The following is a 25056-nucleotide window of genomic DNA, read 5'->3' on the forward strand; positions in this document are numbered from 1 at the left end:
TGGAGCCTCCTCTGGCTCTACACCAATATCAGTCATCTTTGGTATTTCAGGCGCGGACGTTGCAGCAAAGCGGTGCTCACTCTCCAACATGCTCGATCCTTCTCTGGAGAGCGATAGGGTGGCGCCAATAAGATCAGCCAGCTCCTCCTATTGCACTGGGAGGCCGCCCCCCAGGTATTCCAGTATATGGAAGGCGGAGTCCATGCTGGCCGACATGCAAATGTCCAGATAAGCAGTGGCGCCTGACCTTAAACTCCTTCCCGCTTTTTCATCAGAAGGGCGCCAACTTTTCCCGCTTTTTCGGGATGAAGATGACGCAGCAGCAAATTCGGCAAGCTCAGCGGCCATCTTTAGTAGAAGCGCCGTCTATTCACTGACAGCAAGCAGGATGATAAAGTCCACAAAACCACACTCCGGTGTGGCGATTTTCTTCCTCTTGTTAGCGCAACACTGCACAGCGCTTTTTGGAGGTTTTAGGGACACTTTGGGTTTGTTTTTCAGTCCACAAAGTCCACTTTAATAAAACAGGCAATTTGTCACTTTGGTCACAGGGCAACTGTATAAGGCACAAAGTTCACGCTTCTTGCACTATAAAGCGTGCGTATCCTGTTCGTGACGCCAAAAGAGAGGTGCAGCGTACTCAAGTTAGGTTTAGAAATGTTCCTGGGTGTTGTAGTGCAATAGACACTAACCTGAGACGGCTGACTCTCTGCAAGGGCAGGTGATGATGAGAGATGTTCGTGACGCCAGTGCCAATTAAACGGTGGCACGCCGTTTGCTGATAGCAGGAATAATTGAGGAACCACGTGATGTTAAAGCAGAACTCAAACTTTAGTAGTCATCATATAGGGACATTAACAGAAACGCAGTTCCTTTGCAGACAGTTGATTTTCAATACAGTTGATGCAGGCAATATATGTATAGCAAGGTGACTTCAGAGTGTTAAACACAGGACTTGCAGTACAGGCAGCTTGCACTCTATTCCTGACTGATCCTGGAACATAGAAAATCTTCTCCAAGGCCCAATACCCTAGCTCTGGCGTATATCCTTGGTTTTATCTTTATCAAGTACCTCCTCTGTTGTCTTGAGTACCTCTTGCTTTTCTTGACTTTGCCTCTGTCTCTCTCTCAGCTTCCTCAGGCTCTTTAACTGAGGTGCTCCTGCTTCTGCATAGGTGAACTCAGGTGGGGAACCTTCTCTTTGTATCTGGAACCCGGTTACAGGGACTGAAATACCCTCTCCTGGTCTGCAGGCTTCCGGCCTGGACTTGACTCTGACATAGTCTAAACTCCAACTGCTGTAGACTGACTTTAGACTAGACTGACTTTAGACTCCCTCTCCTTTCCCTGACTGGGCCTTAGATAACCTAGGGCTCCCTAGCTCCCTCTAGTGACTAAGAGCTGGAATGACACCCCTAGCAGGCCTGTACATGCAAGTTTCACAGTAACAGGGAAATACATAGCATTACAGTTTATAAAGATGACTTATACCAACTTCCCCATAAATAAGGGGGGACGACAGCACACAAGTGACCCTTCTGTAGTGACGGGCATTACAGTCCCCGTACACTACATTTCTCTCAGTAAAATGTATGTCGGGCAATAGGCTGTAATGTCCACTGCAGGATACAGGTAGACGCATCTTAAAGGGATTCTGTCATCAGAATTTAGGCCTATAACCTAAACATATGGCGAGGTCCCTACTAATACACAGAATCCTAAAGTGACCTTATCAAATGCGCCTGTGGCCGCCCGATTACAGCCTGTAATCGGGCGGCCAAGGCAGGTTCTAGCGAAGTGCGCCGGCCGGCGCATGCGCACTTCGCATGACGAGGCCGCTGCCAGGAGTGAACGATGAACTGAGGTAGGCGGCTCTAATGGAAGGGAGGACGGAGATTTCAATTCAGAAGGCGGCGCTGGGCACCGAAAGGAGATGGCTGCAGCCGGGCACCCTGCATCGTGAGACGTCCCCTTGGACACATTTTGACGTGAGTGACAGGTTATATAAACCTGTTTTATATGATTATAGAGCCACAGGCGCATTTGATAAGGTCACTTTAGGATTCTGTGTATTAATAGGGACCTCGCCATATGTTTAGGTTATAGGCCTAAATTCTGATGACAGAATCCCTTTAATCATGTTAATGGAGTCCCTCACAGCAGTAAAGTCTGAATTGCTGTAGTAGCAGGCTGCCTTGCTGACTTCTATGCTATTCCAAGTACTCCTTTTATCTTCCTCTCTTTCTCTTTAGATCTGTAGATCTTACAGAGATCTGTTATAGCTTCTGAAGCTTTCTAGGCCTGAGAAGAAGCAGCACATGGACTTTTCCTCCTCTGTCTCAACTCTCCCTAGAACAACCTCAAGCTAGGGATGGATCCAGCCCTACAGAGGTTGAGCCAGGATTCTTAACCCTGGCTATGCCATCCATACAAAGCCATACTAGTTGCAATACATCACATAACAATAGATTACCTAATGCTACCCCTGCTATAGGGTGCTGCACATAATACTATAGAAGGTGTTTCCACAATACAAATAGTGAAAAATGATGAATGGCTATATGTTGTACTCTCAGTACCTACCTACTGATGGAGGTGAATGCATTAAATCTAGTGGCTCTCTGTATTCAGCGCTTGTGCATTATAACACTGTTCACATGAGCTGGAAAAGAATCCAGAAGAATTTTATAATACGCTACTTATTCTTGCCATTCCGACGTTGAAAAGCCGGTATATTGGCGGCACCTCACACAGTGTCAGATCTCTGCAGCAGATCCTGTTGTAAATACAGTGAAGCCTGTGGAAGACCTCTATACCCCATATCCTTTAAGAGTTAACGGGTTCGCTCTGGATTGTAAATGTACAATTTTTTTTTTTTCTAAAGGTCTATTGAGAACAAAATGGATTCTGGGAATCTGGCCGTGGTTTTAGCTCCTAGTTTGTTCTCTAGCAGTCACTTGTCTGAGAAGCTGACGCTCGCCACAGAGAAACAGCTGCAACTTCAGGCTTCTGCCATCCAGAGCCTCATTGACCATGCACAGGATATAGGTAATAGATCTGTCAAATCTGAGACTGAAGGGAAACTGTCAGCATGAAGGTGCAGGAGGAGCTGAGCAGATTGATGTACACTGCAGATTTGGGGAAATTATTCAAGAAGATTTGTCATTTTATTAATTTTAAATCTCTGAGCTCAGTAGTCACGCGGGCGGTCCTATCTCTGACAGTCTTCTGTTTGAATGTGTATACAGAGATAGCTGTCAATCACACATAAGACCACCCACATGACTACTGTATACTTTTTATTTTTTTATGGTTTCATTTAAGGAGCCGTTTGAGGGCTCATTGTTTTGCATGGCGATCTGTAGTTTTTAATGAGTTTTGCAGTGCGTTCGACTTTTTGATTACTTTTTATTAAATTTTTTTGCGAGGTGAAGTGACAAAAAATAAAAGCTGGTTAATTTATTTTTTAATAGTGCATGCATTTTGAGATGTGGTAATGCAAATTATCTTTTGTTTTTATTTTCATTATGACCAGGGTGAATGAAAATATATTTATTATTATTATTATTATTATTATTATTATTATTATTATTATTCTTTTAACTAGTTTTAAGTCCCCTTAGGAAACTTGAAAATGCGATCTGCATATCGCTTCTCAAATACATTGCAATAAATTAAAAATGAAATGTTTTGAAGATTTGCTATGCAGCCCTGCAGGACTCCATAGGAACTCCAACTGTAATAGCCTTGATTTCTTTCAAGAGACCAAGGCTATTAAAGAGAAGGAACGGCTTCCCCTGTCTCTGCACTGGGAAGCCATTCTGGCCCCGGGAGAGCAGTGCTTTGGGGGGAGCCATTTTTAAAAAACAGATTTCCACTATACATGTTCAATGGAAGGGGTTAAATAAATGACACTTTTTTTTTTTTTTTTTAATTCCCCTAAACCTATATATCTATCAGCTCAGCACCTCCTGCTCTAGTACATTCTACAACCTGCAGTTTGCACTGAACTTTGACTCTAACCACTGTTCATTAGTCTTGCAGTAATATTTATGTGAATTGTCACTGCTGTGTCTTCCAAGCTGCTTATTGCAGGACACAAAAGTAAACCATACTGAGGGACACAATTGTCCAAGCAAGAAACTGCAGAAAGGACAACAGTCCTCTTCCACAGTCACTTACTGCCCCTGTTTTCCATTGATGCAGTTTGGATGCTTTGTGGAAATGACCCCATTTGCTCTTAAAGGGCATGTCTACTTTCATAGTAGGTTGCTTGGGTGTACATGGCTTCTAAAGACACATTTCCTCCAATTTTCATAAGTCTTCCAACAATGTCTTACCTTTGTGGTAATGTTTGTATTGCCATATGGTGCAGATTTGTAATACACTTGAGGGTTATCATCCTGCAGTAATACAGTCGGTCTGTATCTCGTTAGTCATCTTGGAGGTACATAATTCTCGTACTTCACACTTCCTGCATAAGTCTCTCTTTCTCGGCAGGGCAGCTCCCTACATTTATTGGGGAAAAGATTTCTGTTCCTTGTGATTTGGTTGAAGAAGACTCTGTGACCCACAATGCAGAGGGTCTTCGCCGGCGGCGCAGACGTAGCATGAGTGGTACGGTAAAAACGAGAATGTGTTACAACGAAAACTTGGTGCTCTTAGGGCCTGAATGGGGTTCCTTGGGCCCAACAGAAGACATGATTTTGCAAGTCCTCCCTCCATCCATACAGAATATGTACATGTCCACTTTAGATGGCATCATAACCATTGTGGTGATCATTGTACACACAATCTGTTATTTGTAAATCTACAGTATTGACATCTGACTCCAACATTTGTGCTCACTAGATGATCCTCTGGTGGGCCAATCCAACCCTTTTTGTTAGGAAATGTTTTTTCATAAAAGCAGTTGCACAGTTCAGACAATAACCCGTCTGCAGGTCTTATGTGTTTCGGGTGACAAATTCCAATTAAGGGCCCTTTCACACTTGCGTTCTTTTCTTCCGGCATAGAGTTCCGTCGTCGGGGCTCTATGCCGGAAGAATCCTGATCAGTTTTATCCTAATGCATTCTGAATGGAGAGAAATCCGTTCAGGATGCATCAGGATGTCTTCAGTTCCGGAACGGAACGTTTTTTGGCCGTAGAAAATACAGCAGCATGCTGCGCTTTTTGCTCCGGCCAAAAATCCTGAACACATGCCGCAAGGCCGGATCCGGAATTAATGCCCATTGAAAGGCATTAATCCGGATCCGGCCTTAAGCTAAACGTCGTTTCGGCGCATTGCCGGATCAGACGTTTAGCTTTTTCTGAATGGTTACCATGGCTTCCAGGACGCTAAAGTCCTGGCAGCCATGGTAAAGTGTAGTGGGGAGCGGGGGAGCAGTATACTTACCGTCCATGCGGCTCCCCGGGCGCTCCAGAGTGACGTCAGGGCGCCCAACGCGCATGGATGACGTGATCACATGGACACGTCATCCATGCGCATGGGGCGCTCTGACGTCATTCTGGAGCGCCCGGGGAGCCGCACGGACTGTAAGTATAATGCTCCCCCGCTCCCCACTACTACTATGGCAGCCAGGACTTTAATAGCGTCCTGGCTGCCATAGTAGCACTGAACGCATTTTGAAGACGGATCCGTCTTCAAATGCTTTCAGTTCACTTGCGTTTTTCCGGATCCGGCGGGCACCTCCGGCAAATGGAGTGCACGCCGGATCCGGACAACGCAAGTGTGAAAGAGCCCTAACAATGTCACAGGTAACCACCCTTAAAACTTAACTTTTAATATCTATCTAAAATAGCTACAAACCCTCCAACACAAACCACATAACAGTAAAATAAGAAAACAAGATGGAAGATATCATTAGTTTGATACTTAGCCCTGGGGCTAGGAATGGCAGAGATTGGGCCTAATATATAGCTATGGGCTCTCTCCCTATAGCTGACCCTCTCGCTATTTGTGCCCTGCCTACAAACGGAATAGCTGCTCCGATAGGGGGGGATCCCGTATCGGGAACCTCCTGAATGCCCTTGGATGGTCCTGAGTCGGGATGTCCCTGGTAGCTATTGTATGCTAACCTATTAGTTAATCGTTATTGTAATAGCTAACGACTAAAGGTACAAAAAAACAAAACCAAATATACCATAATAAGTAATGAAAGTTTAGAGACAGATCATGAAATGATTAGTCTATCTCCTACTTATACTTGTAGATGCATACTATTGGTTGTCAGATAGCACATAATCCCATATTCTAGTGAAACAGAATGTTTGACATCACCCAGAGTTGGTGGTATCAATATCCCTTTATTTCATAGATATTATGATGCCATCTAAGTTGATGACACCATTGTACCTTTAGTCGTTAGCTATTACAATAACGATTAACTAATAGGTTAGCATACAATAGCTACCAGGGACATCCCGACTCAGGGCTATCCAAGGGCATTCAGGAGGTTCCTGATACGGGATCGCCCCTATCAGGGCGGCCATTCCGTTTGTAGGCAGGGCACAAATAGCAAGAGGGTCAGCTATAGGGATAGAGCCCATAGCTACAGTCAGGTCCATAAGTATTGGGACATTGACACAATTCTAACATTTTTGGCTCTATACACCACCACAATGGATTTGAAATTAAACAAACAAGATGTGCTTTAGCTGCAGACCGTCAGCTTTAATTTGAGGGTATTTACATCCAAATCAAGTGAACGGTGTAGGAATTACAACAGTTTGCATATGTGTCTCCCACTTGTTAAGGGACCAAAAGTAATGGGACAGAATAATAATCATAAATCAAACTTTCACTTTTTAATACTTGGTTGCAAATCCTTTGCAGTCAATTACAGCCTGAAGTCTGGAACGCATAGACATCACCAGACGCTGGGTTTCATCCCTGGTGATGCTCTGCCAGGCCTCTACTGCAACTGTCTTCAGTTCCTGCTTGTTCTTGGGGCATTTTCCCTTCAGTTTTGTCTTCAGCAAGTGAAATGCATGTTCAATCGGATTCAGGTCAGGTGATTGACTTGGCCATTGCATAACATTCCACTTCTTTCCCTTAAAAAACTCTTTGGTTGCTTTTGCAGTATGCTTTGGGTCATTGTCCATCTGCACTGTGAAGCGCCGTCCAATGAGTTCTGAAGCATTTTGCTGAATATGAGCAGATAATATGGCCCGAAACACTTCAGAATTCATCCTGCTGCTTTTGTCAGCAGTCACATCATCAATAAATACAAGAGAACCAGCCATACATGCCCACGCCATGACACTACCACCACCATGCTTCACTGATGAGGTGGTATGCTTAGGATCATGAGCAGTTCCTTTCCTTCTCCATACTCTTCTCTTCCCATGACTCTGGTACAAGTTGATCTTGGTCTCATCTGTCCATAGGATGTTGTTCCAGAACTGTGAAGGCTTTTTTAGATGTCGTTTAGCAAACTCTAATCTGGCCTTCCTGTTTTTGAGGCTCACCAATGGTTTACATCTTGTGGTAAACCCTCTGTATTCACTCTGGTGAAGTCTTCTTTTGATTGTTGACTTTGACACACATACACCTACCTCCTGGAGAGCGTTCTCGATCTGGCCAACTGTTGTGAAGGGTGTTTGCTTCACCAGGGAAAGAATTCTTCGATCATCCACCACAGTGGTCTTCCGGGTCTTTTGGTGTTGCTAAGCTCACCGGTGCGTTCCTTCTTTTTAAGAATGTTCCAAACTGTTGTTTTGGCCACGCCTAATGTTTTTGCTATCTCTCTGATGGGTTTGTTTTTGTTTTTTCAGCCTAATGATGGCTTGCTTCACTGATGGTGACAGCTCTTTGGATCTCATTTTGAGAGTTGACAGCAACAGATTCCAAATGCAAATAGCACACTTGAAATGAACTCTGGACCATTTATCTGCTCATTGTAATTAGGATAATGAGGGAATAACACATACCTGGCCATGGAACAGCTGAGAAGCCAATTGTCCCATTACTTTTGGTCCCGTAACAAGTGGGAGGCACATATGCAAACTGTTGTAAATCCTACACCGTTCACCTGATTTGGATGTAAATACCCTCAAATTAAAGCGGACAGTCTGCAGTTAAAGCACATCTAGTTTGTTTCATTTCAAATCCATTGTGGTGGTGTATAGAGCCAAAAATGTTAGAATCGTGTCGGTCCCAATATTTATGGACCTGACTGTATATATTAGGCCCAATCTCTGCCATTCCTAGCCCCAAAGCTAAGTATCAACCTAATGATATCTTCCATCTTCTTTTCTTATTATACTGTTATGTGGTTTGTGTTGGAGGGTTTGTAGCTATTTTAGATAGATATTAAAAGTTAAGTTTTAAGGGTGGTTACCTGTGAGATTGAGAACATTAAGAACATGCCCTGTGGCCTCCAGAATTCACTTGATATGAAGGTTATTTGCACAAGAAAAGTGGAAAGATAGCCACAGACACGTACTGTACTTATGTATTCAACACTGTTTTGAAGCATGGTGAGTCACAGTCTCTATCATCTCCACAGACTTCAGTGGAGAGGACTACATATTTGCACAGTGGCCAGGTAGAATGAGGGACTCCACCAATTTTTTATTTTTTTGCCCAGACACCTCCAACAACCTTATGCATTGGTCACTTCTACTGAGGGGACATCGCATGTTTATATTAGCAAATCCATAGTTCCACTCGTTCATACACAGTCTTGGGGGCTGCGATCTCCATTGTTTTCTCCATTGTCCACTTCATTGGTGAGGGTGTGTAAGCAAATGATTCATGCAATGACAAAACCTCTTCTAATTAACACAGCTGTTTTAATCTGTCTACCACCTTAAGGTATTGTCAACGAGGCTTTAAGTAAATTGAAGTCTGGCCTTGGTTCTTCCATTGATCGAGGAGGTGAGAAAAGGCTGGAGATTATTAATATACAATAAGCTTCGCTTCATGAGGAGGATCTTCTAATGACTGATATTTGCTTTGGGCAGATGAACTGGATCTTCCACCAAGAAACAAGACCAAGCGTAAAGCTTCAGAAGAGTCTGCTTGTGGAGAGCAGTTTACAGCAAAGAAACGGTATGTATTCGGGGCCAAACACAGGATATTTTAATAGGGGGGTTTTACATGCAGTATCTGGCTTTGGGACATTGGTGTCACCACGCGTTGCTGCTCTCCAGAAGGGATGGGAAATAAGTACTGAGAGTCAGGGTCTGAAGTTAACCAGTGTGCTTCTTTACTGAAGGAACTCAAGTGCAAAACAATACAGGCAAGGCTCTGAGTTGGCTTCGCCAGTCTCCTCCTTAGCCGAAGAAGGTTTAATGTTGAGGAAAGGCCTAAGCTAGCTGTCCCTCTGTCTCTCAGAAGGCTGGCTCCCTGGCCAAAGTTCTGGTGGCCCAGGGTCTGTGGCTCAGTCATCCAGCTGGCTCCTTGGTCAATAGGATGGTAACCCAGGCTCAGCATTCCCCATCTCAGCGTCTTCTTCTGGTCACTCATGCTGTCTTGTCAGTCTCTCCTGCTAAACACTGGTCCCTATCTGCAGACAACTAGCGTCTCTGACTGCTCTCCTTCTATACAGTTTCTACTGTACTAGAACCTTATATTGGGAGGGGTGGTGTGGAGAAGCACAGCCTAAATGGGATACAATTTCTGTCTAACATATAATTTTATAGTGCTTCAATGCATGTCTATGGGAATGAATCCGTTTTGAAGCAGTTTTTTTCAGATGTCTTCAGACACAAACAACAGAGCTAAACCAGAAAGTCAGTGTGTCAGTTTTTTTTTCCATCCAAAACTTTGCATAGGTAGGCAGTCTCTTGGGGTACTTTCACACTTGCGGCAGAGGATTCCAGCAGGCAAACGGATGGCATTTGTCAGACTGATCCGCATGCAGATCCGTCTGACAAATGTATTGAAATACCGGATCCGTCTCTCCGTTGTGCCATCCGGAAAAACGGATCCGGTATTTATTTGTCTTCTGCATTTCTAAAGGTCTGTGCATGCGCAGACCGGAAAGCCGGATCTGTTTTGCCGGAACACTTAAGGCCGGATCCGGAACTAATACACTTCAATGTAAATTAATGCCGGATCCGGCATTCCGGCAAGTGTTCAGTATTTTTGGCTGGCGAGAAAACTGCAGCGTGCTGCGGTATTTTCACCATCCAAAAAACTTAAGAGGGACTGAACTGATGCATCCTAAACTGAATGCTCTCCATTCAGAATGCATTAGGATAAAACTTTTTCCGGTATTGAGCTCCTGTGACGGAACTCAATACCGGAAAACAAAAATGCTAGTGTGAAAGTAGGAAGTTGATGGCTTTGCATAGTAACAATAAGGGCAAATGTCCACAGTCCAAAATACCCTTGCTCCAGGGCACTACATACATTTCAATCAGTCCCATCGAGATAAATACAGCAGCAGTGCGCATGCGCCACTTGCCAGTCCTTTTTATTCCAATGGTTCCTGTGGATAGGGGATACCTTGAATACCCCTTTAAACTTGATATTTGTCTGCCTGAAGCTGCCTCTAGGGGGGGGGGGGGGGGGGGGGGCGCACGCTACATATGGTATAAGGGTATATTCACACATAATAAATTATGTTGCAGCTTTTCAGTCTGGATTTATAGGCTGAATATCTGCAGGGTATTACAGTGGATGACATTTTCAAAAATCTTCTACATGCTGCTAGAAAAATCTGCTCGGAAATTGACCTGCAGTATAGTTTTTAAATCTTAAATTCTTTCTGTGGGTTTTCACCACGGGTTTCGCCACCCTTTGCAATGCACAGCATAAAGTCTCTGACAAAGGCTCCATTCACACAACAGTATTTTTGGTGTGCATCAGACCCGCTTTCATTTCTATGGGGCCGCAAAAAATGTGGACAGCATACGGATGTCATCCATATGCTGTCCACGTCCGTGCAGCCATTCCACAAATTATAGAATATGTCCTATTTTTGTCCATTTTGTGGAGGATAGGCATTTCTAGAATAGGACCTGTGGAATCTACAGCATGCACATGGCTGGTATCCGTTTTTTGCTGATGCGCAACTTGCGGACAACATAACGGATCCGTTCATGTGAAAATACCCTTAATCTGATTTTTTTTATTTTTTTTATTTATTTTTTTTTTCACATGTGGGCCTACTACAGCTTCAGTTGAGCTCAGTGATACAGTATTGTAGTATATAGTAAGCTCCCCCTTGTGGCGCTTCTTTCACTTTTTTTTTTTTTTGGCAGAAAATCTTTCAGGGAGGTTGCAGATGGCAAATTATCCAACGACGAATCAAGTGAACCAATTAGTGCAACTTCTCCTCCACTCCAAGGTTAGTGGTAAGGACTGCCCCATGCATCTCTTGCCTCCTAATAACACGTTATAGACCACTTTATAATTTTCTCCTTAGATGACACTGGGGGTGTTGAGGTTTTTTCTGACTTCTTGCTGAGCCCAGATAACTTTTTAGATGCAAGTTCTGCATCCCCCGTCATTCCAACAACACCAGATTCCTCCTCCCGACTAGGACAGAAAGCGAGGACTAAACGGCGAAACAGCAAACGGTGCAAGAGGTGAGAGATTGAATCCAATGTCCCACGCATGCAGCGCTACTGCACTTGTCTATACATGATGGATGGATTTTTCTATAAATACAGTACTACCCCTGCCCGACATGACCTGAGTATTAAACACAATAGTCGTCCTGTGTCCATCAAAGATGAGATATTACATGGTGTCCATTCAAATTAATGAGGAAAACATGTAATACAAGGTTACATGGTCTCTGGGCTCCCTCAACAAATGGCATTGATGCCCAGTGTTTTTGTAAATTAAGATTGACGTTAATAGAAAATGTTAATGTTAAAAATAAAAAATCTATGCTATCAGCCTTCTACAAACTGTAAAAATATTTTTATCTTCTTACAGAATGCCATCTGGTCAGATCTCTCTTTCTCCTGCTCAGCTGGACAGAAAGGAAAAGGTCCGTAACTCTTTGAGACTCTTCCATCGAACGCGAGCAACCAAGCAGCCGGTAAAAGTTAACCCAATAATTGTGTGTAGTAATAAAAAAATAAAATAATAAGTTGGTGAGGTTTCGCTACCTTTTTGAAGATGTCCTTGACTCATCCAAGATGGTTAGGCTGACATACACATCAGATAGCTCTCGGATGGATGAGAGCTATTCCACCTGATCACCCCCATACACATATACGCTTGGCTTTACAGAGTGTGCATGTGTTCTGAAAATGGAGTAGCCCACCTCAGGTCACCTATTGTGGTGGTTAATCTCTCCTTAGAAAAAAACTATTAGGCGTTTTCCAACAGCCCTATCCTTCTTTGCCCTGACATGGGACAGCCGGTCCAACCAAGATCGGTGGGTTCAACCAACATTAATCCTGTGTGTCTGGTCAGCTTTACCATAATTAGTCACTCATTTTTGCCTTTTTCTCTTGTGTAGACACCTGAGGGCAAGAGCATGGAGCCAAGTGGTTGGAATATAATGAAGCGGATGGTTGCTGAAGCCTTGGAGGGTCCCATTTTCAGTGGAAGAGATTTTCGAACAAACACTCTTTCTGTAAAAGGATCAAACTCTGGTGGGTTCCCAAAGCCTCGTCTAAGGTTATGAAATCAAAGGGCTGTTGTGGAAATTTTATTATGCGGACATTTTATCTTTGGATGTGTGTGTGTTTTTATAGATTGTCATCTGTCTCCCTGTGTCGGATTTAGCCAAAGCACGCTCTAGCAGAGGGTACTTGGGTTGAATCGGGACCAGTGGTAAAACAGTCAGTATGAAAACCTTCTCATGTGCTTGGAGACGTGTTCTCAGTGTGTAGGGGGGCATTTGCCGGTTTGTGAGCACTGAGTACAATGCACTGGGCTTCTTCCCTTCAAATGTCTATACACATTAGAGAAGTGAAGTCTGCATAACGAGAGATACATATTATACCTCTGCTGCGGCTTCGCTATCCCTTTCTGGATACATATCTGCTTTTAAGACATGCATATCTGCCTTGTCGGTATACTCGTACCGTATACTGACAATAGCCGTAGCAATGTCTCGCAGATAATCTCAAACCTATAAGAACCAATAGAATGATCTTCATTAGATACTGGTCACTTTTGAGCAGTATTGAATGGGATCCATGCTGACAGTGATGGGGGATGGGCGGCCGCCTGGCTGGTCAGACAATGAACATGACTCATCCTTCCTTATACAGGGGTGGGCGGTGTGCATTGTCTGTCCAGCCACATTGATGCCCTTCCCTGTCCTTTGACATGTCATCACTTCCTGTATGTCATCACTTCCTGTATCCTTGTTATAGGCCAGCCCCTTTTACACCTTTTGTGAGTAAATAAAAGAAACAGACTGGGCAGGGAGGAGGAGTGCTCAGCAAGAATTCAAGCAAGATGGTAACACCTGTGTCTGCCTCTGACTGGCTGAGGGAAAGGGGGTTTACATTTCCTTACACAAAGTTTGATGCAAGCAGATTACAACTATTAATATTTCTACAACAGGGCTTTTAGGCCTTCATTCTGTTCTATAACTTTATTCAGGTTTCTGCTTTACTTTTCTGTAGGTAATACTACAAAAGACAAAACCTTATGTACCGACAATCCATCAACTCCTCCTTCGTTGAGGTCTTCTCCTTCTTGGAAATCTCTAGACATGAATGGTGAAGACTTGGATGAAATGCATTCTGGAAAGCATCGTAGAGCATTACGTCGGTCACTTAGCATGCCGGAAAAAGTGGGTGACTGTGCCAAGTATGAAGAGGATCAAGAGACCATGAAACAGAATATTATAATTCCAAGTGAGGAAGGTAGAAAAGAAGACAATAACCTTAACTTTCTGGAAGAAAAAACATCTATATCCAGAAATGATCAGCTTCCTTTGGTGGATTCTTCAATTTCACAGAAATCTCTTTTGATGCCAAGCCAGGTGTCTGAGACATTGAGAATGCCAATTGGTCACACATCCCAGTACCGAAGTGTACGAAAATTGGTCCTTAGTTTTCCTTGGGCTTCTGGTGCTACAGAAATTGATCCTCAGTTGAAAGACTGGGAAAAGCTGACTACTCACACCATTAAACGCAAGGGCGCAAGAAGGTTTGGCCGTTCACTAAGTCAGGAGAGTGGATTAAGATCAAATGACGAGAGATGTTTACTTAAGAAAACAGATGAGCCTTTTGTGGACAACTCCACTAACTTAAAAACTCTCAATGGTCGAAACAGGGAAGTCTTTGTCAGCCGTAAGGACATAACATTGAGCAACTGGGGGTCCCGTAGTCTGGATAGTGGATTCCAAACATCTGTGGATACGTTACCATTAAATATGGAAGGCCCGCTTTTGGAAAACCTCATAAAACTGGACAAAAGCTCCTTGATTTTAACAGATGTGGTAGAGGAGGGAGAGTATAGATACAGATGTTCTCCCTAAATCCCCTATTCTTGGCACCAGGCTGGAACCCATTAGTGACATTGTCGATTTGTAAAGTAATAAGCATGGATGAGCTCGGAGAAAAAAGACAAACGTCCAAAACTTCTAAGAAAATGACAAATATCTAATGTCTATGCCAGCTTAAACCTTGCTAGATGTCCACAGCTTCCTCAGTCGGAGAGCTTGCTCCTTGGGCACCAACCTGGCACCAACCTCTTAAAACACGTCCTGTCATACTTGGTTGGTCCATTTGGCTGCACTATTGGACTATAATGTAAATTGCCTTTTAATGGTGTGTTTTTGCTTTTAATTAATCACGTTACATTATTTATTGCACGTTTCAATAATGCAGATATTAAACTATTTTTATGAATATGCAAAGCATAAACGTATGTCTGCCGCCCGTATATTGTCTCGATCTGCGTGGATTGTTCTTAGGAACGGATGCACTTTGTTCTACCTACTAGATGGGAACTATCTTTGTTTGAATCCCTGTGATTACAATTTGACAATTTTCTTTTCTTAGCATCTTTATGCTTTGTTGTTCTGCTTTTTATACTTTTATGCTGGTTTTTGTCCCTTTTTGTGTTGCTTTTGATTGCTATCCATGTTAATAACTTACAATAAATAAATAATTTTTATTTTACCTTTTACTGATCAATACATTTCTTTTGGGTTTTGCAGAATGACTTACAGTATGGTCACATCTTGCACTTTTTTATATACGGTATATTTTTGAGATGCTGCTCTTTTATTTAGTTGTAATTCCATATCTCCCATAAGACTTCAGTTCAGCAATTTTGTAAATTTCCCATTATCACTCTCTTTTGATTTTTGCAGATTTTTATTCCCCTTTGCTATTCTTTTTCTTATCGCACTTATTGCTGCATACACTACTACCCTCTTTTATGTTTTTTTTTTTTGCATCCCAGACCCTCCACCCCCTATGGACATTTTGGCTGGTGCTAACCTAGCTCTCTCCAATCAGTGAGTAGAGGAGGGGTGCACAGGAGAAGCTGGCAGGATCTGTCTAGGTCTGTGTGTGTGTCATCTCTGTACACAGAGAGAGGAGAGCACGGCAGCCTCTCTCTCTCCCCCTTCGAATCACACGGATTACACTTCGGTCATCGTCACAAGCCAGCAACCCAAGAGGGGTCATCCTCTACGAGATAGGAGGGTACCCAAGACATCATGGCTGAAGGAGGAGAGAGTGAGGATGAAATCCAGTTCCTCAGGACGGTGAGTGTTCACAGAGTTCTCTACGTTTCTGCTAATAGACTGGAAAATTTTAATAATTTCTGGCCCCCCCCACCACACCTTTTTTATTATCGCACATTTTGGATTCTTTTCTACACAACCTGACGGCATGAGAGTCCAATGTTTGACTTCATAGGTACAAGCTGAAGAGGTTAATTTACTGGAGGAAGGCGATGTATAGTCTTACCATGAACGTAGACACCTGTTGGACTCTAATCACTGCTGTGACAGGCTGTGGAGGGCTTGGGGGGTGTTGACACTCGGGGGGGAATGTGTGAGTGACAGCAACCGAAAGGGAAACATAGCTGGGGTGTGAGACTCGAGAACTACTTTAAGGAACAGGATTGGGGGTGGGGAAGGTGGTAAGTGGGTGGGGGGTGGCTAAGGGGTAAGGGTTTTGTGGAACGCTTAATGTGTTAAATATCATAGCTTGTCCATGACTTTAGAAGAGGGTGGGCATCCTTGGTATTTAGATTGCTAGCTCTTAGGCCTGATTTATTTTTTTTATTTTTTTATGACGTTATTACTTGAATTACTTGAAATTGAATTGGACTGCTAAATAAGTGATTTTATACGGAGTCAAATAAAACGTAAAATTTCACGTCTGTCCTCTGTGGTATACACTGCATCCTAGGTTTAGCAGAAGGGCATTGGCTAGGCCAGGGCGGCCGTGAAGTGCTTTATAATGTAATCTCGCTTTATAACCAGAATGGCTCTTTTTTTTTTTTCCAAACACAGTGCCACTCTTGTCAGTAAGGCAGTGTATGGTATTGCAACTGAGCCTCATTCAAGGTTTCAGGGCTGAGCTGCAATACCAGATGCAGCCTCATAGGCAAGAGTGGTGCTGTTTTCGGGGAGGAAAAGAAACATGGCAAATGACCAATTTAATGGTTAGATAAGAATAGCATAACTATTCCATAAAATAGTTATCAGATGCCCTCCCTTTGTATAGATGAGTCATAATTACCAGTGGAGGGCGATTCCAATGATAACATAATTTAGGGAGTTGCTAGTTGTGTAATTTCCCAACTAGTGAAACAACCAAACTTTCTAATATATTGTGATCTTGTCTGTTACATGACCATGTCAGCTGGCAGTGATATGGTTGTCACCGTGTTGCAAAATTTCCTTAGGGAGCCACATCTATAGGGGGCCCCAGTGGCTCCCAATTCTGATTACAGTAGAATTTTCCGGTAGCTTTCTTCACATCTGAGATGTCTACCGTGCACGCTGTAGACACTGCTACCCATCAGCTTCATAATGCTCAGCACAGGCTGAGGCAATACACAGACTTTTATCTTGCAGTCCATAGAAATACATTTACATGCCACCCTCACGCAACTTTTTTTTTAAGGACATGGCCAATTTGACACATTTGGGCTACATGGGATATGACTATGACAAATCAAATATTTTTACAATTACATGGCAAAACCTTACTTTGTGTGTGCAAAAGGATAAAAAAATAACCCTGCTGTAATCAAAGTTGCATGGTGAGACCTGCGGCATGCGACTTTGTTGCAAAGTCTGAATAGCAACATGCCTTTTGTTAGATTGGTTTCTCTAGGAATGTGTAAGTGTATGAAGTCCACTTTAAAAAGTAAGGCTACTTTCACACTTGCGGCAGGACGGATCCGACAGGCTGTTCACCCTGTCTGATCCATCTTTCCGCTATTTCGCAATGCCGCCGGACCGCCGCTCCGTTCCCATTGACTATAATGGGGACGGGGGCGGAGCTCCGGCGCAGCACGGCGGTGCACAGCGAGAAGCCGCCGGACTAAAAGTACTGCATGTCCGACTTTTTAGTCCGACGGCCTCTCACCGCGAACTGCCGTACTGCGCCGGAGCTCCGCCCCGTCCCCATTATAGTCAATGGGGACGGAGTGGCGGTCCGGCAGCACGGCGAAATAGCGGAAGGACGGATCCGACAGGGTGAACAGCCTGTCGGATCCGTCCTGCCGCAAGTGTGAAAGTACCCGAAGCAAGGGAAAATTTTAAACCCATTTCTCATCAATGGAAACCCTTTTACAGTGCACACCCAATAATCTACACAAAACCAGGGTAACGCTATTACATTGCTCCTTGAGTCAGTCTGTATTAGCGCCTAAGGCTGCATTCACAAGTTTGCAGATTTCAGACCTGAAATATTCCAATGTCCCCTTGTACTGCTAAATTTGACCGTCAGTTCACTGTTTCCATTGGGCAGCAGAACTATGAGTGCAGCTCTGCAGTATAATACAGGTTGTAACTCAGTATTAGTAATGTTCTATAAAGTATTTTTATATGGACACCTTTGGGGCAATTTTTTATGATTTGCATTTAACTCATTTTAGACTAAAAAATTTATTTTTAAATTGTCTTTTTAGCCATTTTTGAGATACACTATAAACAAACAGATTTTTTTTTTTTTGTGCCTGCATCGTTTCTCAGTCTTGTCAGTTGACTGCTCACGTAAAACACACTCATTTAAGCCATATTATTTTGATGAGTTGAACTATGAGTGTTTGAGGTCAGGAAAACAGAGAGAAAACTTTACATGAGCTGTCAGCTGCTGGGATTGAGAAGCTGTAATCTGCAAACAGATTTTTAACCCCTTTAAAAAATGGCAAAATTTTTTAACTAAGGACCAACTAAAGTTTTAGCCCAAAATGAGTAAAATGCAATCATAAAAAAAAAAATCCCCCTTTAAGAGGCTCACCTGTCCTTCCTGCATAGATTGCTTTACTTTTAATAAAAGTCTGGGCTAGTACAATGCACCAGCGCATAGGATGCACTCATTGCCTGTTGCATTATCATATAAAGATTAGATCAATTAAAGGGGAGATCCTATATTATGTTATGTCATATCACAAGGAGCTCTGACCCCCGGGACCCCTCTGAGAACTACAGAGTGTGTGCCTCTTATTAGGGCAATTATGGGTGGCTGTTGAATGGCTAAATTTTATCTTGGTGTAGGAGATGTCCCAACCCAGGAAAATTTTAAATCCATCAGGGGCGGCCCACTTATGGGCTGGGCTTGAATAAGACCTGCCCAGTTTCAGTGCAGGACTGCTCAAATTTGCTGGGATTGTCTGTAAAAACTATGGCAGTCCCTGCAAATTCAGGACTGATGACTCTCGGGTTCTTTGTGATTACTATAAGATGTCCTCTCTCCCCATGATTACTTCCATAACTCGACTTTTGTGAATCTTTAGAATAATTAACCTATACGTGTGAATATCGGAATCTTGTTCTATAACCTTTTATATCACCCGTGGTCAACAGGTTTACCTCCCCTTTAAGGATCCATGCATAGGGCCCTTGGTTACTACACATGGTGTGGTGTAGAGAGTCTGGGCATGTAGATGAATCCCTGCTCGTGCTGTCAGCAGAAGAGGAGATGGTTCACCTGATCTATAAAAAGCCGGAGTGAAGCCTGAGAGAACAGGAGAAAAGATGTGGCCTCAATTTATTTTCAGCGAGAAGCACTGGGGCCTCCCTCAGATGCAGTCTTAATCTAATCTTCCTGCTATACACCACATTGTACAGGCCTCGAAACGCGTCGTCTCGATGTAGCACAAGGTACCTGATGTACCTTTGGCACTTTGTGTAGCAGTCTCATCACTTTCAAAGGATCTCGAATTTCGGAAACAAAAATGTTTGTTTTATTTCTCGGCACCTGAGAAAATCATTATTTCTGAAATATTAATTCAGCTGGGAAGCAGGTTGTAGAATGACCTAAATTATTAAGACGCAGGAAGGCATCCTTGATGTTATTCCTACTGTTCCATGCGTCTGAACCATAGCAGTTGCTGGCAGCCGTTATGTGTTACACGCCAAGTACCTCGTGCCTCCGTGTGTACTTCTTTCATGGCCATATTGATTCAATCGTGCGGACAGTTCATGACCAGGGGACGACTTTGCCTCCATGCAAACTAAGGAAATGCTTGGGGCCCCCTGCTGGCCACAAATGGTAGGCAGACAAAAAAATAACTAAACCAGGGGTGGACATATACTGCCTGTGCTGCCGAATCAGCTGCAAAGGGACCCCTTCCCAAAGTGCCCACACTACACTGCTAAGCTGGGCATAGTGGTGCAGTTGGATCCCCAGAAATGCCAAATCCATCCCAAGTCCACCTCTGCTACACCTATACTTTTTGAATATCTGTCCAGACCACAGACACAATATTGCCATGTGCAATGTAGGCTTTCCCACTATGGCACACCTCTAGGATAATCCATCACTGAATCAATTGCTGCCTTTATTCCACAAAGTGCCACTCCTGACATGGCTGAGAATTGTTCCTTAACCCCATTCGCTTGAAAAAAAAAAAAAAAAAAAATGATGGCATACCCTAAAGAGTCCAGCCTATGCAAAGAGTCCTTGCCCTGTATCTTAATTCCCAGGAAAAGGGGCTTGCAAGTTTTGTTTTAGATGGTGGCAAACTGTGCAATTGCCAAAGGCTTTGGTGGCCCACAGGTACTGAACCCCAGGAGCCAACTAAGACCACCAAGGATTTTACTATGAACCCCTTCACAGCCCTAGACTACCAGGGCCTTCACCAATAACCACTTCACTTCAGTCATTGTGTAGCGCTATTATTTGGACACAGAATAGCAGTTTTGTTTGGCCATGTTTCTGTTGGTAAATTTGGGGCATTTAACCCTCGAACATGCTGAAACCACCCAGGAACATCTACTTTTAGGTGGGGTTTACATAAGCCCCATCCATTTCTGACCTGGGACAAGCCAAATTTGCTCGGATTCACTCTGAAAATTCGGCACAATCCCAGCATATTTTGGAAAATATGCCTTCAGTGGCAGTAGTGTGTGGGTAATACAGTATATGGCGGTGTTACAGTACATGTATATGGGCACTAAGCAGTGGCATTATCTGCATACTGTATGGGGGGTAGTATCTTGCCATTGAATGACAGTTTTTTATTTTGGTAATATTTGACACCGTGTATCTGTTTTATATGTATATTCTAAAATGTTGAACTGTTTAAAAATGGCAAGTGGGAGGCTCACAAGGTCCCAATTTCTATAAGGTCCCTGGCTATGCCCATATTGTGTAGAGCACGGAATAAGTGGCTATCCAAGCTCAGCGGAGACATACCATTGTTGGTATGGTTAAATTTAGTACATTTAAGCCCAACCCCCAGAAACTCCCCAGACCATCCGGGAACGCCCACTTCCATAAGCATCACCCATTTTTGGACTGGGACAGCCTGAAGCCCCTGGAAATTATGGACAGTTCTTGCAAATTTGAGGCTGTTGGCCACTATACTGATGATATAATAAACCCTCAGTGTTACGTCGGGGAAAAAGGAAACATTTTCACATGAAAAAAAAAGTCTAACTATACATCCTCTGCCCAAATATCCCTGCCTTACAAGATTGGCATTCAGGACTCTAGGAAGGTTAGGTGTGACTCCCTCCGTAAGCAGGTAATGGTGGCCCTATTGGTCTTCACCCAGCTTAACCAGATCTTATGAAAGAACAACTGCTCAGAATTTGGCAAACAACGTTTATGGATTGTCCGTGAGTAAAAACCTTCTTGGAGAAGGTCAGGTGAGCAGCGGAGATGCAGAGGTTAACATAGTAACCTCGTACACCGCGGCAGGTTCCAGACCATTTTAGGATCTTTGATTATTAGATTTTTTTGAGCAGTTGTATATTTACAAGGGCAGAGCAATGACGTCTCCATATCACTTCATATTAAAGTTTTATATAGCGATATTAATTAAAAACCACCGTCAAGCTGTATGTTGTGGTTTATTTTTTTAATTAAAATATCTTTATATGGATTATATATTAGAAATTAGGAAAATTCATGGTCCCTTGGGGCCCCCCAACTGCCATTTATGAGAATAGTGCAAATTTGTCAACAGTCCAAAATTTGCAGGAACTGTTCTAAATTTTTAGAGACCTTCCCTGTAAATTTATGCCAAAATGGGTGGGGTTTGTGTAAGCCCTGCCCACAGGGTTGCCAACTGTCCAGACAATTTCTGGACAGTCCATAAAATAAGCAACCTTTTTCCTGTGTCCGTGACTCTTTTTGAGGCTGGTGTTACTTGACTAGGTTATTTTGGTAATTAATTATCATTATATCGTTATTATAATCTTTTAACATTCATTATGGTTTTCCAATTTGTCTGTAAATTTTTTTTGGCTGGCCATAATTTTGGGATCTATTTTGTCCAGAAAAAAGAAATTCTGGCTGCCCTGCCTGCCCATAAATGGACAGTCCTATCCTGTACGTGGACGTTCCTGGGGACAGTGTCCATTTGACCCTAATTTACCAACTGCAACGTTGTTAAATAGGATGGGGTCATCTTGTGTGGTAAAGGGGCCTTTAGGCTCCCTTCGGCACCAAGGCTTGGATGTGAGTGTAAACTCTGTACCCGACAGAACCATGCCCCAGGCCTGTACATCTGTCAACCAGCACTTCTTAGTATCCGAGAGAGGAGGATGGCCACTGGTTGCTAGAGTAAATAATATATCTGTACGGTGTTAGCCTGCCGATACTGTCTTTAACATCACTTATCTCATCTACCTCATTATTCCTATGAATCTTTAGACGCCTAAGGCTACTTTCACATTAGCGTTTTTTTTGCGGATCCATCATGGATCTGCAAAAAACGCTTCAGTTACAATAATACAACCGCATGCATCAGTCATGAACGGATCCGGTTGTATTATGTCTTCTATAGCCATGACGGATCCGTCTTGAACACCATTGTAAGTCAATAGGGGACGGATCCGTTTTCTATTGTGCCAGAGAAAAAGGATCCGTCCCCATTGACTTACATTGTGTGCCAGTACTGATCCGTCTTGCTCCGCACCACATGGCGGACAGAAAAACGCTTCAGGCAGCGTTTTGGTGTCCGCCTCCAGAGCGGAATGGTGACAGAACGGAGATAAACTGATGCATTCTGAGCGGATCCTTTTCCATTCAGAATGCGTTAGGGCAAAACTGATCCGTTTTGGACCGCTTGTGAGAGAACATGACGGATCTCCCAAAAGGAAAGCCAAAACGCCAGTGTGAAAGTAGCCTAAGGAACAGGCCCAAGTAGCCTCGAAAGCTTGCAATTGTGTCATCATTTTTTCTGTTAGCCATTAAAAGAAACCAGCCACTGAGGCATCTCCTTTTCTTTTCACCAGCCACTAGTGATAGTACTTCTTGAAGAAGAGTGTCAATATGCATAGCAGATGTAGCAGAAGCATCTTGAGGGGAATTAATTAAGACTGATGGGTTCATATACAATTCTTAATTTTTTTTCAAAAAAGAGAAGTGCAAGACACACACTTTCTCATTTTTGTGGCTCTTACTATATATGCACCAACCCATTGTAAGCTCCTCCTAGAAGTAGTCCTAAAGAGAGGCCTAGTCCAAGGAATCTTCATCCTTGAGACTGAAAGCTGCCAGGAAAAGCAACTGAACTAAGATCATACCCCTGAAAGAGAGAGCCCTACATCCATACAGATCATAGAGAACCAAGGATGTGCTGGATAACGACAGGTACTGCTTGGTTATGGCAAAAGACTTTACTGCTTGTGGTATGGGAATATTGCTTCAGCGCCTTCCACCCTTTGAGATGGACAGGCGATAAGGATCTAAGATCTGCATCTCGCAGACCGAGCATATCAGAAAGAGTAAATGAGAACGGAATTGCATGCGGCTGTGGTTATTTGGGAAGATTGCAAACTGTGTTTAGAAATAGAGACTCGGGAAGGCTGCTCCCTATACACAGCTATTGTGAAGAGCCTACTCTGTAATATACCTCAGAACTGTGGCTATTGCTGCTATATGTACTGCAACTCTCATCATCTGTTCAGTAAAGAGAGACATTGTTTATTGTAACTAAACGGGCAGGGATGGACAGGCCATAGACACTACATAGAAATTTCCTCATGGGCCGAGGCCCAGGGGGCTACCCAAGGCCGCCTCATGGCTGCCAGGTGGCTACAAAAAGATATCATGCTCTAAGCATTAATTAATGAAGGAGCATCCGGCACTCCTAAATTCTATTGTATCTCCATCGTCAGGATGATGATAGTTTCATACTGTGGCACGGGCGGTGGTATTGTGTGCTGCACTGTGGCATTTGATTCTGCTGGGGCGGTATTTTGTACTGCACTACGGTATTGATGGCCCTGTCTACTTCTATTGCTGCCTACATGTGTTGGCCCTGTCCTCTGTCAGTTTGGACCTGCCTACAACATGGGACCTCTTATTTTATTTTTTTTCCAGGACCACTTTTAACCACCTCAGCCCCCAGTGCTTAAACACCCTGAAAGACCAGGCCACTTTTTACACTTCTGACCTACACTACTTTCACCGTTTATTGCTCGGTCATGCAACTTACCACCCAAATGAATTTTACCTCTTTTTCTTCTCACTAATAGAGCTTTCATTTGGTGGTATTTCATTGCTGCTGACATTTTTACTTTTTTTGTTATTAATCGAAATTTAACGATTTTTTTTGCAAAAAAATGACATTTTTCACTTTCAGTTGTAAAATTTTGCAAAAAAAAAACGAGATCCATATAGAAATTTTGCTCTAAATTTATTGTTCTACATGTCTTTGATAAAAAAAAAATGTTTGGGTAAAAAAAAAAATGGTTTGGGTAAAAGTTATAGCGTTTACAAACTATGGTACAAAAATGTGAATTTCCGCTTTTTGAGAAGCAGCTCTGACTTTCTGAGCACCTGTCATGTTTCCTGAGGTTCTACAATGGCCAGACAGTACAAACACCCCACAAATGACCCCATTTCGGAAAGTACACACCCTAAGGTATTCGCTGATGGGCATAGTGAGTTCATAGAACTTTTTATTTTTTGTCACAAGTTAGCGGAAAATGATGATTTTTATTTTTTATTTTTTTTTCTTACAAAGTCTCATATTCCACTAACTTGTGACAAAAAATAAAAAGTTCGATGAACTCACTATGCCCATCACGAAATACCTTGGGGTCTCTTCTTTCCAAAATGGGGTCACTTGTGGGGTAGTTATACTGCCCTGGCATTCTAGGGGCCCAAATGTGTGGTAAGGAGTTTGAAATCAAATTCTGTAAAAAATGACGAGTGAAATCCGAAAGGTGCTCTTTGGAATATGGGCCCCTTTTCCCACCTAGGCTGCAAAAAAGTGTCACACATCTGGTATCTCCGTATTCAGTAGAAGTTGGGGAATGTGTTTTGGGGTGTCTTTTTACATATACCCATGCTGAGTGAGATAAATATCTTGGTCAAATGCCAACTTTGTATAAAAAAAATGGGAAAAGTTGTCTTTTGCCAAGATATTTCTCTCACCCAGCATGGGTATATGTAAAAAGACACCCCAAAACACATTCCCCAACTTCTCCTGAGTACGGGGATACCAGATGTGTGACACTTTTTTGCAGCCT

At 43.1% G+C, this 25056-nt stretch overlaps 2 protein-coding genes across 8 annotated transcripts in view; both read left to right on the top strand.

Annotated features, from left to right (window-relative positions):
- Window positions 1–14409, top strand: part of LOC120978134 (rho GTPase-activating protein 11A-like) — a 43963-nt gene extending 29554 nt beyond the window's left edge. The window contains exons 6-14 of the mRNA XM_040406362.1: window positions 2885–3048; window positions 4501–4617; window positions 8820–8892; window positions 8991–9056; window positions 11216–11301; window positions 11380–11542; window positions 11898–12003; window positions 12430–12565; window positions 13550–14409. Coding sequence (XP_040262296.1) covers window positions 2885–3048; window positions 4501–4617; window positions 8820–8892; window positions 8991–9056; window positions 11216–11301; window positions 11380–11542; window positions 11898–12003; window positions 12430–12565; window positions 13550–14409 — 1771 coding nt within the window. The remainder of the gene's footprint in view (window positions 1–2884; window positions 3049–4500; window positions 4618–8819; window positions 8893–8990; window positions 9057–11215; window positions 11302–11379; window positions 11543–11897; window positions 12004–12429; window positions 12566–13549) is intronic.
- A 1077-nt stretch (window positions 14410–15486) lies between these two features.
- RYR1 (ryanodine receptor 1) overlaps window positions 15487–25056 on the top strand; it is a 124561-nt gene continuing 114991 nt past the window's right edge. For all 7 annotated transcript variants that reach the window (XM_040442363.1, XM_040442364.1, XM_040442358.1 and 4 more), the window contains exon 1: window positions 15487–15648. In XM_040442363.1, the coding sequence (XP_040298297.1) occupies window positions 15601–15648 (48 nt within the window). In that variant the 5' untranslated portion in view covers window positions 15487–15600. The remainder of the gene's footprint in view (window positions 15649–25056) is intronic.

Source organism: Bufo bufo, chromosome 8 (genome assembly GCF_905171765.1).
Source record: "Bufo bufo chromosome 8, aBufBuf1.1, whole genome shotgun sequence".
Classification (NCBI taxonomy): Eukaryota; Metazoa; Chordata; class Amphibia; order Anura; family Bufonidae; genus Bufo; species Bufo bufo.